Source organism: Onychostruthus taczanowskii, unplaced genomic scaffold, assembly GCF_017590055.1.
Source record: "Onychostruthus taczanowskii isolate IOZ18803 unplaced genomic scaffold, ASM1759005v1 scaffold180, whole genome shotgun sequence".
Classification (NCBI taxonomy): Eukaryota; Metazoa; Chordata; class Aves; order Passeriformes; family Passeridae; genus Onychostruthus; species Onychostruthus taczanowskii.
Genome location: NW_024499018.1, coordinates 249383 through 268670, shown reverse-complemented (window position 1 = coordinate 268670; position 19288 = coordinate 249383). Strand labels below are relative to the sequence as shown.

General features: G+C 41.8%; 1 protein-coding gene across 1 annotated transcript in view; it reads right to left on the bottom strand.

The window, feature by feature from the left end:
- Window positions 1-432: 432 nt before the first annotated feature.
- PLCXD3 (phosphatidylinositol specific phospholipase C X domain containing 3) overlaps window positions 433-19288 on the bottom strand; it is a 75830-nt gene continuing 56974 nt past the window's right edge. The window contains exon 3 of the mRNA XM_041401006.1: window positions 433-628. Within this exon, the coding sequence (XP_041256940.1) occupies window positions 472-628 (157 nt within the window). The 3' untranslated portion in view covers window positions 433-471. The remainder of the gene's footprint in view (window positions 629-19288) is intronic.

The window sequence follows — 19288 nt, the reverse complement described above, 5'->3', positions numbered from 1 at the left end:
TCAGTTAAACCACCTAACAGATGAAATGTAGCAGCTTAAAATTTTTGTGCCAGATATACTGTCCTCAGTCTCCTGGTGCAATGCTCACACCACTGGGAATCCTGCTGTGAGCAGGAAGAGGACAATATATACATCCCCTTGCTCTGAAAACAACAAATTTCTTGGCACTGTTCATAACCACAGAAGACACATGAATCACATTTGGTACCTCATGGAGAACCTGTAAATGGCCTTCTTTTATCAAACACTGTAAACATGTTTAGTTTTGCTCTTCACACTAAACACAAATATGAATAATGATCATAAATGATGAAAACATTTCCCTTATGCCCACCCACTAAAGCCCTAAACACCTCAGTGTGTTACAAGAAGATGAGTGTTTTACAATATAATCCTTTTAGAATACAATCTTTCTTTTTTTTTTTTTTTTTTAATTCTGAATAATGCAACAACACACATATCACAGTACTATCAAGTAGTGTCATCTTCACCTTCATCCAGAGAATAGTTGAGCTTTATGACTGTGCTGATAAAGTCACCAAGTTCTACAAAATCTGCAGTGATAATATTCACACCACTCTCTCCTGCTTTCTGAGTTCGGACCCACTCCATCATTGCAGGAAGAGCCCTAAGGAGAAAAGAGGAACAATAATTACTCATAAATCAATGAGACAAATGCATCAAGGCAGGATTTACTGACAGTGTCTCCCACTGATCTTACTTGGTTCCTAAGGGAAAGAAACCAGGTGAGACAGGACACAGGTTACTGCTCAAGCTCTTCAAAAACTATTTTTAATTTTCATTCTCTGGGAAAATAATATGTTGATTGCACTTCAACTTCTCAGTGGAAAAGAATGGAAGGAAGATAATGCAGGCTTAAGAGTAATTATTGATTGTGCCTAGGCACAAGGCAAAATTGGACCATGGACCAGATACTTTTTGATATATCTGGCCATAGGACTCCAAGGGAATTGTTTATGGAAAAACCAGTAACAGAGAACTCAAGCCATTTGCAAAGCATGTTTGATACACTCAAGGAAATGCTGAAAATTGTATTTTGAGGAACACAGAAACAACCATGATTCCTACAGTATAAGTACAGCATATACCAAAAACCCTTTCTTCACCAGTACTGATACCCAAGCCATTAATTAGTTAGACTTAATCATAAACCAGTGGTTGGTAGCTGAAACAGAAAGCATCATAGTCATATCAACTCTTTTCTAAGATTCTAGATTTTAATTATGTCAGATCCTTAGCACAGGAATACTGGGGTCTAAAGGATATCTGCCTAACTGTGCTTCTGAGTATAAAAAATTTTTGTGACATTTTTCTGCGGAAATACAAACTAACAATCACAAGAAACATCTGTGAGAAAAATAAAAGGCTCCTTAGTCCTGCTGAGGCTGTCAAGCAGCAACATCCAGTTTTTAGAAGAAAGAAGTTAACAGAGTTCCAAAAAATAAGGTACACATTTTTCAGAGAAAGGGTATTTTTTCAGAGAAAGGGCATTTTTCAGAGAAAGGGTAATTGACCATTGGTACAAAATCCCAATGACTGTGACAAACTCTGCAGCAGTCTTTAAATCAAGCCTGGCTATCATTCCAAAATTATACTTTTGGTCAACCTCAAGCTGCTGAGTTAAATAAAAGAACCTAAAGTCTGGGCAGGGCTGCAGTCAGTTTAGCGAACATTGTGTTCTCCTTTTGCTCTAAGATCTATAAATCTGTGATTTCCCCTAAACCAGCATGTTGTGCAGTCTTTTTCACAGACACAAGGTACATGGAAAATTTTGGTCTGACAGTAATTTAAATGAAGGTGAACATGTTGAACCTATATCTTTTCTCAAAAGCTTTAGGAAAGCAGATCTAAAGAAAAGAGAACTATTAGCAGACAGAGATTGTACTTGTCAGTGGCTACTAGAATCAGTCAGTTTTAAAAATAATTTAATACAGAATAAAACCCCAATAGCTAAAATTATTCCTCTCTGTGATTTCACGGGAGAATACCAAGAGGAGAATACCTCTCTGTGATTTTACAGGAGAATACCAAGGGTTTATTTCACCAAAATGTACTTGAATCTACTGTAAGATCCACATATCAGCAATACATTTTATTTCAGGCATTGACTCAGTATGATTGAAGCACTTGTATGTATGCACACCAGCTCATAAAACCATTCTGCTCTTTATGAACCCAGCCAGCACCTTCAGATGTAAGTTTATGTAATCCTGGAAAGCTGCACTCTGTAGAACTGTAACAGGGCACAGGTCAGGTGTTAAATACCTGGCAATGCCTGGACTGCTTGAAAAGATCTGCAAGCAGAACCAGGACAGATCTCAGCAGAACAGCATAGACCACCAAGGTGACAAAAAGCAGCTCAGAACAGCTTTAAACTCCACTGCATCTTCACATGTGAAAGGTACTGCTGATCTCTGCACAAAGATACAAGGTCGAACCTACGAGATGGCAGCATGTTGCTTTTGTATTTATTACCATCCTATTTAAGCCCAAAGAGCTAGGAGTTTAAAGGTCAACTGATTCATTGTAGGCAGGCACAAACCTCCCTCCCTCCCTCCCTCATAACCTTAATATTTTACTCCCCTTTGAGGCATAATTAACTCCTTTTGGTGTCTTTTACTTGTTCTGAAGCTGGTTCTGATGCCATTCTTTCTTCACACCGTACAGTTTGCTATCCATACACTTCTCCATATTGACCAAAATACTATTTTCGTTTTCCTAATGTGTTCTTAGTAAGTCAGACTCCACCAAAAAGTTATGCCTCCTTTTGATTAGTGCTTTATCCTAAAGTCAGCCTGCCTTGCCATTTCATCCACAGTTGGCTTGGTTATTTGAATGGGTTATTTTTATTTTACTGATATTTCACACAGGACACAGTTGCATGACCCTCTGCTCATATATAAATTGCTAGATAAAGTCACAGAAATCTTTTGTTCATAAGACTAGAAAGCATTTAAAGATAAGTCAGAAATTAATCACATTATCAAACAAAAAGCTTATTTGCATAGCAAAGCCAAATAACAGAATCAATAGCTCTCTTTATGACAAAAGTTAATACAAAAACCATACAGATGATCTCTTCCCCATGTGCCATCTTGAGAGTGGATTAAACCAATGACTTTAAAAACCACACGTTGCTCAGTTTCAGTGTTTATCTCAAATGCTCACAATAATTATTAGAATAAGCCTGCTTTAATATTCCTCGGGGTGCCTTTGTGGTAGCACTACAAATCTTGTTCACCCTGCCTTATAATTTCCAAATTGTGCCTCAAACTAGTGATTGTTCTCACCAAGGGTTTTACTCTGGTGAAAAATCCACCTACATGACTGAGCTCACAAAAGACCAATATGTACCATAGTCTTCATAGATATTCTTATGTGGCTCTCTGTCAGACATGGGGGAAGCTTCTAGAAGCTTCTCACAGAAGCCACCCCTGTAGCACCCCCCTCTCTATCAAAACCATGCTACTCAAACCCAACCCATCTTGCTGGATAGGTAAGAAATTATTTTATGCACGAGCATATAGGCACAAGCCTCTCAGTCTGCAAACCCTAGGAGCATCACTGCCTCTGTGTTAGGCAGGTCCTGGCTCTCCTATGGAGGATATCTTTAGGGTGCCTCCCACAGCTGGTACAGTCCAGTCCATATGGCCAAATCCCAGCTCTCACAAGGAATCATTTCTAACCCCTACAGGTTCCAAAGCCACCACGTTACCCAGAGCCACATGCACAGAGGGTGCTGCTTGTCTTTGCACAGAGCCAGGGAGCAGAGTAGGTGTGCTCCTCCACAAGAGCTGTGCCAGGAGAAAGAGACGAGTCCTCTCCTCTTACCTCACTTCCTGGGGCGCTGTTTTCATTCTGCTGCAGTTCCCCTGACCTGGCTGGAGTTGGCCAGATCTGATCCTGCCAGGCTAGTGCAGCACTGCCCCAAAAATCAGCATCTGAAGTCAATTAGTTTTTCCACATCCCTGGTGGAAGCAGAGGGGTTAATGGAAACAGTAGTCTGGGAGGGCAAAGACACAAGACTGGGGAGCTTGAGTGCTGGCAGGGAAGGTGGTGAATGACACGCTACCTCAAATTGACTGTGGATTAAGATCAGTAATCTTGTTGATAAATTTTCTGGCCTGAAGGAGTGTGTAGAGTATCTCATTTCTTTTCACAAACTGGAAATAAGGAGGTGCCAGACAGCTGCCCCTCACTGCCAGGATGGTGGGAGTAAAGCCATGTGACTGACTGATGTGGAAGGACCTCATGGGAAGGGCTGTGGTCCAGCCCCAGCCACCACCACTGCATCTCCCCACACGCAAACAGATCCTCCACCCGTGACACCCAGCAGCCTTCTGGAGCAGCATTTCCACCTGCCAAAGACTGCACGAGTGGAGGAGATCTGGGTGGTAGGGACCTACCTGTGCTGGACAATGCAAAGTCACACAGAGATACCTCATGTGCCTGTATTTCTTCTGAGATCTCAGTTTTCATCTCAGGTGGCACCTCACTAGCTTAGTCAGAGGTACTCATAACTTGGGCATAACCTGGGTATCAGGATGGTTTACACCATGACTGCAAGCATGCCTTACATCACCATTCTCGGTCTTTTTTTTTTTTTTTTTTGAGGGGCCATGCACTTTCTCATACAGCACTGCTACAGCAATTTTCACTTACAACACAGTAAAATCTAGGCTCAGCTTTGACACTTATTTTATTACCTCTATTTTCCCTGTTCTGCTTGCTTGCTTATATAAGCAGAAATGTGCACATATTTATTTTTAAGTTTTTCTCCTCTTTCAGGAACCATTTTCTGATGTATTAGAGATCTGCTGAAAAATACTGACCTCAACTGCAAAACAGTCATAGCCATTTTTAAAGTAAATGAACATTCAAGACCTCTTTCTTCTTTTTCTTTAATCTATCAAAGCTCTCAAGTGACTTTAATGGTATTGAGTTTTGTTCAAAGATAATAATTAAGCATTCAAGTTGCTTCAGTTCAAGCAGTAAAATCATGAGTCCTATTAAAAGCTTTCTGAAAGAAAATATGACCTAATTATTTGTATTAAGATTTGCTTTTTAAAACTGTTGTTAGGCTATTTTAGCTCAGAAAGAGGTTGGTTATTTGGTTTTTTTAATGCCTGAGTCACGAAAGCCCAACAGTGTGACAGAAGACTAATGACAGCAGTGCTGTAAGACAGGACCTCCTGTGGCGGAACAGCCGTTCCTCTCTGCAGAGCTTTCACAGGAGAGGAGAAGGAAAAGCAACTTTCACAACACAAAACAGAATGGCTATTCACTGTTTAAGGACAGTTTGATCACTAAAAGGAGAGAACACGTTTTCTTCTGGAGTGCAGGGAGTCAGTACAACCTAATCCACAGTGAGAAATTGGTCCCATTCTCAGGGTGTGATGCTGCCGCGCATTAAGTGCCCGTTCCCAGTAAAACCAGTGAGAACTGCAGCAGGTCTCCATGCTCAGGGCAAAGTGACATGTGGCATTTCTTCCCTCTCCAGTGAAGCACACATGCTGCTCTCTGCAGTCTTTTGCAAATAGGTGTTGTGGCTGAACAAAACCAGTACCCCTTTGCACGAGGCTGTGCTTACACGACTCTGACTCAGAGTCCCTATATTCCTTAATTTCCCAGCTCTCCATTGAATTTCACCACTGTCTGCAACAACACTGAATTTTAGAGCCATAACTCAGCATATGCTCACCTTGGCTTTTCAAGGATGCTGAGAATTCATCACTCCAGTAGGAGCAGTGGATTTCCTATGTGTCACTGAAGCACGAAAATCACAACTGGAAAGAACTTTGAAAAGTCATCCAAGTTCATTCAGCCCACCTTGAACAGGATCAACTCCACTAAGATCAATGATACAAACCACTCCTTGTTCAGTTTAATCCATTTACAAGCCCTCAGTGAGGGAAATGTCACAACTTTTCTGTGTATTCAGAGCACCCCTATACAGATATCCTCATACCTCCTTATTTGCTTCACCTGGAGTACCCAGAAATAATGGCATTGTGGCACGCTGCTCAAGAGTGTTCACCATGCCCTCACTCTGCTCCTGCTGAAGATTCACTCTGCATCTGTAAATAAGTTTCCCTGCAAAGGATGAGCCTGAGGTACCATTCCACACTACACCATTCTACCATAATTTTCTCTGTGGCAAAACTACTTTAAAAGGTCCTCCTCTTTTATATGCTAGCCATTTGTTTCCATTCCCTGATCAAAATTTACAATTCTCTCAGCTGTGCTAATAGACCTGTAGAGACACAATTAACACAGCACATGGAAAAGGCTGAATTAACAGAAACAGAACAAGTGGTTTTACTCTCCCTCTGTCCCTGATTCATTGACAGTGCCCGTTCCCAGTAAAACCAGATTTGTAACAGGTCCTCACTAACTGTTGAAATGTGACAAACAAGGAGAAAATGAACTGGAGCACAGAGATTTACACGAGCTCAGCATAAAAAGGTTGGAACAGAACTCTTCAGATGCACTTCCACAACTCTTGGATCCTATTTAGGCAGCAGTAGCATTGTCATAAAATTGGCACCACCACAGTCGGATTGACTCAAACCAGAAAATTTGGGCAACATTGAGTGGGAATTACTTTTCCCGGATCTTGAGTGATTACTGTACGTGAGCTGCCATGTTGCAAGAACAACTTACATTAATATCTAACAACCTACAATTAATATCTAACAACAATATCAATCTACATTAATATCTATCTTGAATTTATTCTTCTGAAAAACTTGTCTGTAATTTAGTCATCCTCAATTGCTTTATACAGTTTGGAAATTCATCTATTCAAATGACACAGACAAGCACGCTGAGGTCAGATGCATCTTTTAATATAATTATTTTAACAGCAGTATTTTAGCATACTCCTTAGAATCGCCAAGGGCCAGATGTCTTCCCTCTCAGATTGAACCAGTGTTGGCTTTCTGGTTTTCATTTACAAAGGGAGGCAGAAATGAGCTCAAAAGGAATATTCCTGCCCTCCCTTCAAAAAGTATTTCAGCTGAATTTGTTAAACCAACATCTTGTACAAAAATGTAATGGGATATTTAATAGCAGCAAATGATGGTTTCTGGAGGTAATCAATGTTCAACATCCCATTTTTCCCTTTCCCCCCGTTTCTAACCATTGCATCTAGAGCATTAACTAATAGCATTAGGAATGCAGGCAGGAGGAAAAGGACTCAGTGGACACTGTAGTATAAGAGCTCTCTTTAAGGAAAGAACTCTAGTATTTTGGCGACTCTCTTGGTTAATGCAGTAGGGAACTGAAGTGGCAAAGACAGAGCTAAAAGTTTGAGCTGCTGCCATACAAACCATGGTGTTTAGCTTTTACATTATGACTGAAAAAGGCTTGTACAACATGTAGTTACCCTTGTATGGAAAATACACAATAGCCAAAGGATTTAAATGAAAAGTACTACTTGCTATGAGGATGTCTTTGTTCAAAGGCTGGTTTTTCTCAGTGATTCAGCAGATCAAATTAGACAATTTCATCAACTGCTTCTCTAACCTGGAGCTGTGCAAAGCATTTGACATGGTCATCATATCCTTGTCTCTAAATTGAAGAGGCATAGATTTGGTGGATGGATCATTTGGTGGATAAGGAATTGGCTGGATAGTCACACTTAAAGAGCTGTGGTCAGTGGCTTAATGTCCAGGTGGAAAGCTGTGTCAAGTGGTGCTCCCCAAGGGTTGGTATTAGGACTGTTGCTGTTTAATATCTTTGCTGGTCACATGGACAGTGGGATTGAGGATTCCCTCAGCAAGTTTGCTGATGACACTGAGCTGTGTGGGGCAATCAACACATGGGAGGGAAGGGGGACCTTGACAGGTTTGAGAGGCAGGTCTGTGCAAACCTCATAAAGTTCAAGGTCAAATGCAAGGTTCTGCACATGGGTCAGGGCAACCCCCAGGCTGGGGGCTGATGGGATTGAGAGAAGTCCTGCAGGGATGCACTTTGGGGTGTTGGTGGATGAGAAGCTCAACATGACCCAGCAATGTGCACTTGCAGCCCAGAAAGCCAACCTGGGCTGCACCCAGAGCAGTGTGGCCAGGCAGCTGGGGTAGGGGATTCTGCCCCTCAGCCCCACTGGGGTGAAACCCCACCTGGGCTGCTGCATCCAGGTCTGGAGCCCCCAAAATAAGAAGGAAATGGACCTTGGAGTAAATCCAGAGGAGGCCATGAAGATGATAGGCTGAAGCAGAAGGCTGGAGTACCTCTCCTGTTAACACAGTCTGTGAGAATTGGGATTGTTCAGCATGAAGAGAAGGCTTTAGGGAGACTATAGAGCATATTCCAGTACCTAAATGAGGCCTACTGGAAAGCTGAAGAGGGATTCTTCACAAGGGCATGGAGTGTTGAAACAAGAGGAATGGCTTCAAACTGAAAAAGAGCAGGTTTAGATTAGATGTGAGGAAGCAATTCTTTGCCATGAGGGTGGTGAGGCAGAGAAGTCACAGGTGACCCATACCTGGAAGTGTTCAAGTCCAGCTTGGACAGGGCTTTGAGCAACCAAATCTAGTGGAAGGTGTCCCTGCCCATGGCAGGGGCTGGCATAGGATGGCCTTTAAAAAATCTCTTACAACACAAACCATTCTGTGACTCTCTGTCAATCAGTTGTCTCTTGGAGATCACAGAGTGGTGATCAGGGAGGTCAGAGCAATGTCCAGTCATTAGCCCTTTTAACCTCCTGTAGCACAAACACAAAGTTTGAACATTCACTAACACAGGTACCTGGATGAGGCATATTTTATCTGTATGAAACAGCTGGTCCTGCTCCCAGTTCCACATAGAAATCTGAGTGTTCAAGAAACATTAAAAAAATCACATAAATGACAACATGCCTGGAATATGGAAACTGGAATTGGAACTTATTCCACTGTCTGTGAAAAAGAAAACCTCTGCTTTACAGAAGAAAATATCTGTCACCAATCAAAGGAACAGCTACAGGTGTGGGGTTTTTTCCTCCCCCATCTCTTGTTCTTTAAAAAAAGAGTTATGATTTATTCATACACCCATTATACTTGAATCCCTGTATTAAAGCATCCAAATCAGGTGTTAGAATCTGACAGCAGAGCTGGAATTCCTTTGACACAGATGTGTGTTGTAGCCAGTACCAGACCATTCACAGCCAATTTTCCTCCACCAGACTCAGCCAAGGGCTTTGTTTTCTGCAGGAGCTGCCACCATGGGTTATCTGGGATCTTTCAAAGAGATGTCCTGCTGAGGAACTTATTTGGCTACTCGAGGTATAGAACTGTTCAGCTACCCCCTGTTTTAGAGTTTCACTTGCTGCTTCTGGCTCATCTCCTTGTTACAAAACTCACATCCTTGAAAATGTAAAATTTGAAAGATTAAAGAAAGAAGTCAGAGATTTAGAGGGGGAAAAAAGTAGAAGGTAGTGCATGGAGGAAATACTCTGAAATTTAATATGGAGAAGAATGAAAGAGAATCTACCACATCAAAGCAGAAGAGATGATTTTTACAAGCATTCAGCCCTGCCCAGAACCTTGAAACACAGATGAATTAGCAGAGTGATTATGAAAATCCCACTTTTGAGTAACAGGAAAAGGTAGTAAAAAGGTATGTAATATTAGCAGAGAAAGCAGAGCAGTTAGGTGGAGGGCAAGGTTTATTTAAGAAACTTCTGACTGCCAGCAATTTCTCTGCTGTATGACTTGTAACAGAATTTCACACATCATTGCAGTTTCCACTGGCATCGTTGCTACAACAAATCTAAATTACTTAAGTAAATAGATAAAACAAAGAATTTTTTTTTCAGACTAATAGTGTAGCCTGAAAAGACGTTTTTCCCTGCAGATACCTTAAATGAAAGTGAATCTCAGCAATATTTTAATTCTTTGCTATTGAACACAGAGACAACCAAAAAGTAAAAATCTGCAGGTGACTGTTTGCTATAGCACCTCATTCAGTATATTCCACAATATGTTATTCAGAAGGACATGTGCAGAATAATTCATATGTAAGGCAAAGTTGAAAAATGCAAGGAAAATAACCATATTCAAATAAAAGAAAGAGATGCATCTCATGGTGTTCCCAGGAGTTTAATACTTCCTTACAGTTTAGAATAAAGGTGAAAATGTGCTTTGTTCATGAAACATTCAGCAAACAGATTATGATGAAGCAATCCACCTAATAAAGTTGAAAGGGAAAATTATAAGACAAAGAATTTCCTCCAAAGAAGGGAAATAGTAGTTTTTCATCCCTACTGCTATTTGGACAGCAAGAAGCAAGGAATATAGTAAGGGTTTCAGGCAGCACATCCAAGTAACAGAAATTGGGCATAATTACAGCTCTGATTTGAATGATGTTGTGATTAAAACAAGTCAGAAAATTAGATGGTGGAAACAAAATGACATAGGAACACACAGTTTTTCAGTTAATTAAAAATATATTAAATGTGTAGCTCATGTTCAGCTTAGCCAATTAAACATTCTTTTCTCACTCTTTGGTTCTCTTAAAACTGTCAAAACACTTCAATATTTCTAAAACACTAAGGTTGAAAATATCACATGTAAATGTTTTCTTACATATTTTTTTCCTATACAACTAGTGTTCAAGTTTGTCCCCATTTCACAAATAGAATCAACAACACTTACAATTCTGCTTTCCCAGTACATTTCATTTAGCCCACAAACTCCTCTCTGCTGCACCTCCCTACACCTGAGGCATCACTTCTGCTTCCTGACGTCTCTTTTTTTTTCTTCACCAAGCCTTCATCTGCAAGGTTGGCTTTATCATTTCCATTGCGAGTCATGTACCAAATGGATTCACAGCACATATAATAAGGATGCTTATTTCACTGCTGTCATGACCACCTCTAGTGCTGTGGTGCCCCAAAACCGCGGCCTGGTGCCTGGACCACAGGCACATACCTATTAACTCCTCCACAAAAACTGCTTCACCTCACCACAGAGAAGGATCAAGCTGCTTATTATAATTTATACATCTTCTGGCTTCTAGCTCTGGACTCCTACAGCTAAACCATCTTTGTTAATCAGCTGGATCCCAGAGGCACTATCCTCCTAAATAGCATCCTGGGTATTGCTGTGAATCATTTACCAAGAGCAGCCTTCCCAGAGCTATTCCTCATTCCTTCTACTTAACTTTTCTCACAACCTAGAATTAACAAGCCCAAACCATTCATATGATAAACTCTTTACTATGCCAATTATAATTATCCAAAATATAGTACCCAGGAGATATTACAAAATAGTCACTGCTCTTTTACAGTGAGAAATGTTTGTCCGGGATACAGCTGGTGAAGACAGGCTCACCAGGTTATCTTTCTGCCGAGGTGGGAACTGTGCCCCTTATACAGACTTCTCTGACTTCTCAATAATCAGTGGGGTCATGAATGAATACTGCAAGAGTACCTGTTTCCCCACCCCCACGTGGGAGCTCCCATCCCATGTCTCAGGACCAGAGTTCTCCCAGGGCTCCCACAAGCAGACCAGCGGGGAGCAGAGCACAGTGAGGTCCTGTCCTCCCATCTCCAGTGACAAAGCAAGTGCCATGGTAAGGTGCTTTGGTAAGACATGTTAGCAGCCACGACATTCTCTTGTAGAATGGTGTCTGGGAGGAACTTGCTACTAGTGATCTCTGTTTCTCTTTCAAAAGTTGAGGAAGGAAGTTCATCTTAAAAGCAGTCAGTTTTCTCACTCCCACTTTTCCAGCTGGAAAACTTCACTGTAGGGAGCCCTTCTCTCATTTCCAGATTAAATTTATTTAGTCAGTGTTGCTCTTCTAAGAATGCTGGCCCTTAGCCTAAACTGTTTTCCCTCACTGGTATTTATTCCCATGATATTTACAGTGAGTAGGTAATCACAGAATCTCTCAGGATTCACTGTGCCAGGATAAACCTGGCACAATGTCTTCAGCAATCCACTCCCTGTTTATCCTAGTTAGTAGTCCCTCTCTGCAGCTCTGCCAGTATTATCTACTCAGAACATGGATGACCAAAATTGCATTGAACATCCAAAGAGATATCCTCTTATACCTCAGATGGTAGTCTTTCTGTGCAGGCTGTAAATGTTTAGGTGCATAACACAAGGATACCACCCTTTCTTCTACAGTTTCCACCAAGGGATAAGACTTAGCCAACCATGGGAGACGCTACAGCAGCTACCTTGCCTGGCAATCCCAGCTGATGAGATCCTGCCTTTTGAGAGCATGCTCCCATCATCATGACCCTACATTTTATACCACTGAATTTCATCTCATTTCTTCTGCAGGCATCCAGGTCTTGCTATATGTTACCCCTCAGCTTTCCTCAGTTACAATGACAGACTCTTCCTTTTTGTTAGCAGCAGCAAACTCCCTTTTTGACAGCAGAATTCAAGGTCCTTACCAACCAAATTAAAGACAACCAGCGTCTTTGAGGAAAGCTACCATTTCTACAGTCTGGTACTTCTAACAAGTCCAACTTAATTTCTGATTTCCAAACTTCATTTCAGTTGACAATACACTAGCTAACACTTTACCAGCTGCATTTTGTATTATTTACCAGCTGCACTGGGCCATCCCAGGTGTGACAAACAGGTCAAGGGAGGTAATTATGCCCCTCTGCCCTCAGGAGGCTTCACCTGGAGCACTGTGTCCAGCTTCCAGGTCCTCAGCACACGAAAGACATGTACCTGTTGGAGTGGATCCAGAGAAGTAAAGAGGATCAAAGAAGTAAAGCACCTCAATCAGTATGAGAGAGCTGGGGCTCTTTTGCCTAGAGAAGAGAAGGCTTTGGGGAGGCACTGAAGGAAATAATATCTGCTTTTTTCATTCTGTTAGATAGTTCTGCTGACCTCTGAGCAACCCTTTCTAACGTTCTTACTGGCATATTTTGTAAGCAAACAATAATACCCATATTTTCTTTTAACTCAACCTTATAGCCAACAGTCTTGAAAAGTCAAGATGCTACCATCAATGGCATAACATGACAGACTGCAAAATTCAGATCAGTCAAAAAGCTAAGTCAGACTCTTCACATTGCATAATCCTGAATCACTACCTCTAGACTACTTCTGACAATATGCTGCCTGCCTTGAGTTCAAATAATCTTAGATCTTGGAGAAGGCAGTTGGGTCACTTAACTTGTATCCAAAATAAAGCAGTTGAACTTTCTCAGAGAAAAATCATGGACAGATTCTGATTTATTTCTCCTCAAGTAAAGTAAAAAAAGTAAAGGATCCTGAAATGTGTGATGGTATTAATTAAACAGTAGAGTCTCCCTGAAGAACTCCATCCTTCTACAGTGTTTATGACTGTACATACTATGTTATATAATGCTATTAATAATACTGCTGCTTTGCTTAGCTGGTGGTATTCACCTTATAGATAGCAGATAAAACTGTAAGTTCTAATAGTCATGAGCAAAGTTAAAATGGATACTGAGAATGGGACATAAAGATTGTCACTTGATCAACTGTAATACTGAGGGGCAGGTGAAGGCTGGATGCTTCAGTGCAAGACATCCACTGTGGTACTAAATAGTTGTGAAACCAAGATTCTGAAAGCAAGAACTGCTCTTCTGTGAAACTCCAGCACTTCAAAATGTGATTTTGTTTCATATTAGATAGCAAACCAAAAATTTTGGCCTTTCCACAAAATAAAGTCCAAGACCTCTTTCTGAATAAAAAATGAAAAGCTGTGAATATAGAAACAGCACTAAATATTGGAATTAAGAGTGTAACATAAATCTAAAGACAAGACAGAATTAATAGGAGTGAAAATTGAAATGTTTTGATGCAAAGTATTTTGCTAAAATAGACTTTTCCATGGGAAAAAACACTGAAAGGAACATTCTTGGGGGAAAAAAAAAGAGTAGACTTTAAAATACCGACAGTTGTCAATAAAAAATAGCATTGATGGGAAAAAGAAAAAATGGCTTTGTAATCTCTGGGTTGAAAAAAATCACAGAAACATGCACTTGATGTCACATCTAAAAAACTAACCAGAGAGACCAAACTCTTAACAAAGGAAATAAAATATTAAACAATGTACCACTGATGTGATCTCAAATTAGCTTTAAAAACAAAAAACTATTTGGTGACTTGGAGCACTCTTACTGGTTCTGATCAGCACTAAAAATAGGCAGACATTGTGAGAAGTCTCATGTTTCCAGTAATACTGATAACTTCTGAATTGATCTCATATTTTATTTAACAAGAACTCCACAGCAATGAACCATGGTTACCAACCACAGGGAAAGGTAGACTAAAAAATACATTATATATCTTGTAAAAATTTACCAAGGGACTACAGAGGATGCATCAGCAATAAAGTAAAATCCCTATGGAGAGAAGAAAAGAGAGGCACTTGGTTGAGAAACACTTTAGCAAAGAGGTCATGAAATAACTGAACAGTTAGTTTTAAAATGGATGCTTAAAAGTCATCTGAGAGACACAACTTGTCACTGATGTCCATCAGGCAGACTCTGAGCTGTTAACAACTATATTCTGGACATCTACCCAAGCCATTCCCCATTCACCAAAGTCTACTTATCAAATCCATCTCTGATTTAGAGAGAAAGATGTCGTGGGGGACCATGTCAAAGGTTTTACACAAGCCCACACAGATGACATCCCCTACCCACTGTTCTGGTCATTCCATCATAGAAGCCTAGCAGGTTGGCCAGGCAATATTTGCCCTCAGGGAAGCTGTGATGGCTGTCTTGAATCACCTCCCTGTTAGTGTAACTTCCACGAGGAACTCTTTCATCATCTTCACTGGCACAGAGTGGAGGCTGACAGGTCAGAGTTCCCAGGGTCCTCCCTTCCACCCTTCTTAAAAATGGGTACAACATTTCCCTTTTTCCAGTTACCTGGGACTTCACCTGACAGCCATGAATTTTCAAACACCGTGGACAGCAGCTTGTCAGCTCCAACAGCCAATTCCCGCAGGACTTTAGGATGCATCTCATCAGGTCCCATACACTTACATACTACCAAGTTCCTAAAAAGAACAAAAATCTGATCTCCCTCTTGTAGTGGTTTTCCTCACTGCTTTAATGCCAACTCACTTGAGATATCTGGGAAGAAAGGCTGCCAAAAGAAGTCATTCCCTTCTCCATCATCATAGCATTGAGTCAGGCTGCTTCATCAGCACAAAGAAAAGCAGACCTGCCACCTCAGCCACATATGGTGCCTGAGAGTCCCTGCAGCAGCTCACGCTCATCTTGTGGAATACAGACCAAGCTGCACATTCATCACAGGGATGCTGCAGTCCTCTTCCTCCAGTAAACTTCTCACACCAGAGGCTAATGGTGGTCAGTCTTGGCTAAGCACTTGTCTTGCATCAAAGACCAGCAGACAGACCTTGCACACCTCTGCCTCAGCACAGATTGGGGTAGATCTGCTGGACAGCACAACCTCTGTCAGTGTGACCCAGTGCACTGGCATAATGTGCGTCAACAGAGATGTTATTTAAGAGACAAATGAGTTCACAGAGCATGGCCTGGACAAAAACACACACCACTTCAACAAGCAGATGTGAATCTGTATCTCCAGGGATACACCCTCTCTTCCAGAAGAGCTGGACAGCTGGTACAGTCAGTGCTGGCTGTTGGCAGGAGAGGAATGCGGAAAGTTACTGAGAAGAAACTATAGTAACTAACCCTGGATGCCAGTCCATCCAATGCATTATTTCATAGAATCATAGAATATCTTGACTTGGAAAGAACCCACAAGGATCACTGAAATCCAACTCCTGGCCTGCACAAGACAACCCCAATTGTCACACCATGTGCCTGAGAGTGTTGTCCAAAATTTTCTTGGACTCTGTCGCATTTGGTGCTGTGACCACTGCCCTGGGGAGATGTTCCAGTGCCTGACCACCCTCCAGGTAAAGAACCTTGTCGTGATATCTAATCTAAACCTCCCCTGACACAGCTTCATGCCATTCCCATGGTCCAGTCACTGGTGAAAAGAGAGATCAGTGCCTGCCTCTCCATTTCCCCTTGAGACGAAGCTCCAGTCTGCTATGAAATCTCCTCTGAGACTCCTCCAGGCTGAACAAGCCAAGTGAACTCAGACACTCTCCATACAGTATCTTCTCTAGACTCTTCAGCACCTTTGTACCTCTCTTTTGGATACTTATACTTCCAGTTACTAAAGGAAAAAGCAATGTCCTTCCAGACCTGAAAAGTATTTTTCAAACAGTCCACCTGTATTTCTAATGAGAAATAGCTTAGAAGAAAAAAACAAAACAAACCAGGTGTTCATCATATGGATTAATACTTCCACAAATGTTCCTCAGACTGCTGAGCTCAAATGAGGGCGCTTTCCACCAAGAGAAAACCATTCATCTGGATTTATGTCGCTCCTGTTCCAGCACAGCCAGACACTAACAGCAGTGAAACGCTGTCTGATGCAGAGAGGAAGCCAGCAGCAAATGCCACTAGGCAAGACAGATCATTATCAGCCAAATGTTCTGAGTTGCAATTAGCAACAGGCCCAGAAGAACTCGCTGTGCCTGGTGTGAAAACAGGGCAAAAGGCAAGGCACTGCTCTTGTTTGCAGTGCCACTGCAGGGACCTTGCTCACCTCTCTCAGCTGATTCCTATCCTTTACTTTTAGCAGAAGGATGCTTAACACACAGACACTCCCCATGCCATGTGCTCCTACTCTTCATGGAAACGGCACCAGTCTTGGACAACACACAAGTACCTTGATGACATTGCAGCAATGAGTTTCAGGTCCACCCTCCTGGCACCTGATAACAGCCTGAAACAGCATCCCTGGGTATGAAACAGCCTTTCCTAAATCTTTACCATCTTTAAAGGCTGGTAATATTCTGGCTTCAGGTTTATATTTTCACCCTAATTACACAAACACTAACCAGCACCTCACTTGTGACTAAAGTGGAAAAGAAGCTTGCTGGGATGACTACTTGCAATAGTTTAGAGGAAAAAAGCAAATCTAAGTAAAAAGAGTATGTGGGAGGAGAGAGGTGAAGAAAGGGGCTAAGAAAGGATGCAACAACAGTGCTCCTTTAGCAGAAGCAGATACTCCTCCTGACACAAGGTGGTTGGCACAAGACCCACACAGCTAGAGGTCAGCTGAGAGACTATGAAAAGTTGTGAGGAGCCAAGTCCTCACTCTTTCAGTGTTTTCCTCAGCCAAAAGCAGGTAACAGAGAGGTGGCCCTGTAGTTGCTCTTCTCTGGTAAGACATGCAAATCCAAGACAAATCGTAATGAACGTAGCTCTGAGAAAAAAGCCTGCTCACAAGGAGGCAAGTTTATTTTCAATATCCACTCAAACCTTGAGAAAAAGCAGTGAACACTCTAGACAAAATGACCGCTTTCCCATTATTCAAGCAACACAGTGCGCTAGGATACCGGCAGGAATCTTTTGGAATTATAGCCTTGCCTCAGAGCTGTAATTTGAACAGGTCTCACTGGAAAAGCAAAAAAGCCAGTTTCAGACATCAGAGTATGTAAGTAAGTTGGGTGGGAGTGTTGACCTGCTGGAGGGCAGGAATGCTCTGCAGAGGGATCTGGACAGGCTGGATCATGGGCTGAAGCCAGTGGGGTGAGGTTCAACATGGCAAAGTCCTGGGTCCTGCCCTTGGGTCATAACAACCCCAGGCAGCGTCCCAGGCTGGAACAGAGTGGCTGGAAAGGACCTGGGGGTGCTGGTGACAGCAGCTGAACATGAGCCAGGGTGTGCCCAGGGGGCCAAGAAGGCCAATGTCATCCTGGCCTGGATCAGCAATGGTGTGGCCAGCAGGGCCAGGGCAGGGATTGTTCCCCTGTACTGGGCACTGGTGAGGCCACACTTCAGGTCCTGTGCCCAACTTTGGGACCCTCATTCCAAAAAAGACATGGAGGTGCTGGAGTGAGTCCAGAGAAGGGCATCAGAGCTGAGAAAGGGTCTAGAGAGTAAGTCAAATGAGGAGTGGCTGAGTGATTGGGGTTGTTTTGCCTGCAGAAAAAGAGGCTCAGCTGCCGACTTTTTGCTCTCTATAAAGCCGTACAGGTTGCAACATGGTGGGGTTGACCTGCTCTACCAGGAAACCAGTCACAGGACATGAATAGCCTCAAGCTGCACCAGAGGAGGTTCAGATTGGACATCAGGAAGATTATCTTAGCTGACAGGGTGCTTAGGAATTGGAAGTGGCTGCCCAAATAGGTGCTGGAATCACCATCCTGGAAGTGTCCAGCAAACTACTGGATGTGGCACTTTGTGTTACAGTTTACTTGTCGTGATGGTATTTGGTCAAAGGCTGGACTCAATGATCTTCAAGACCTCTTCCAAGCTTTTTGAGTCTTTGATTCTAAATCCAAGTAAGAAGAGAATAAAGATCCATAGCAGTGTCTCTTTGCTGTCCAGCAGCAAAATTAATATGTCCGTTACCAAAGATCAAATTTCATACTTGATTTACTACACAACAGTGACTGCTCACAGAACTGAGAGTGCAGGGTGGAGGTTTCAATACCCCACCACAGAACAAATCATAGTAAGGTTCATCCTTTGTGCTTTACCTCTGAAAACGAGAATGTTCAATAGGAAAGTGTCTGCATCTCACCATGGCTTCTATTTCACTCAAACTAGTCTCCTTCATATCTTAATACTCTTTTATGATATAATACATTCTGGATGACAGTTGCTTAGCTACAAAAACCCTCAGATCAACAGCAACAGTATTAAAATACTGCCAAAGGTCAAATCCCACTGTATGATCATTCAGCATCTTATAGGTATGTCTTTTATTATTTTTCTTAGTGTCTGAAATAAATACTGAAAGACATTTTAATATAACAGGCTGTGCTCTCTAGGGCAACTGTACAACCCAGGACAATACATGCAATTATATCATTATAATTACACTCAAATTCTTATTATAATTTTTGACTACATCAAGTTTGTGTATTAGACCTAGCCCTCCCCTCCCCCTGCCAAAAAAATTATTATTAAAAATTTGTCTAAAAGTGAAGTTGTAAAAAAAAGATCAATAAAAGAAGGCTGGATATTTGAAGGATTTGTATTCATGAAACCTGCATCTTTCACAGTGACAGTGGCTCCTTAAGAAAAAATTGCATTGCAACCCACAGACATTATCAAATTCCAAGGAAAAAGCCGTATCACCTGTGCTTTAATAAAAGAAAAGCACGGGCATTTTTACAGCTTATGTAAATTCTGCATCATACAGAAGGTATGATGCATCATACAGAAAGTATGATGCATCAACAAGACATTTGGCTTGCCTGTTTTCATTATTTTCAGCCTGCTCTT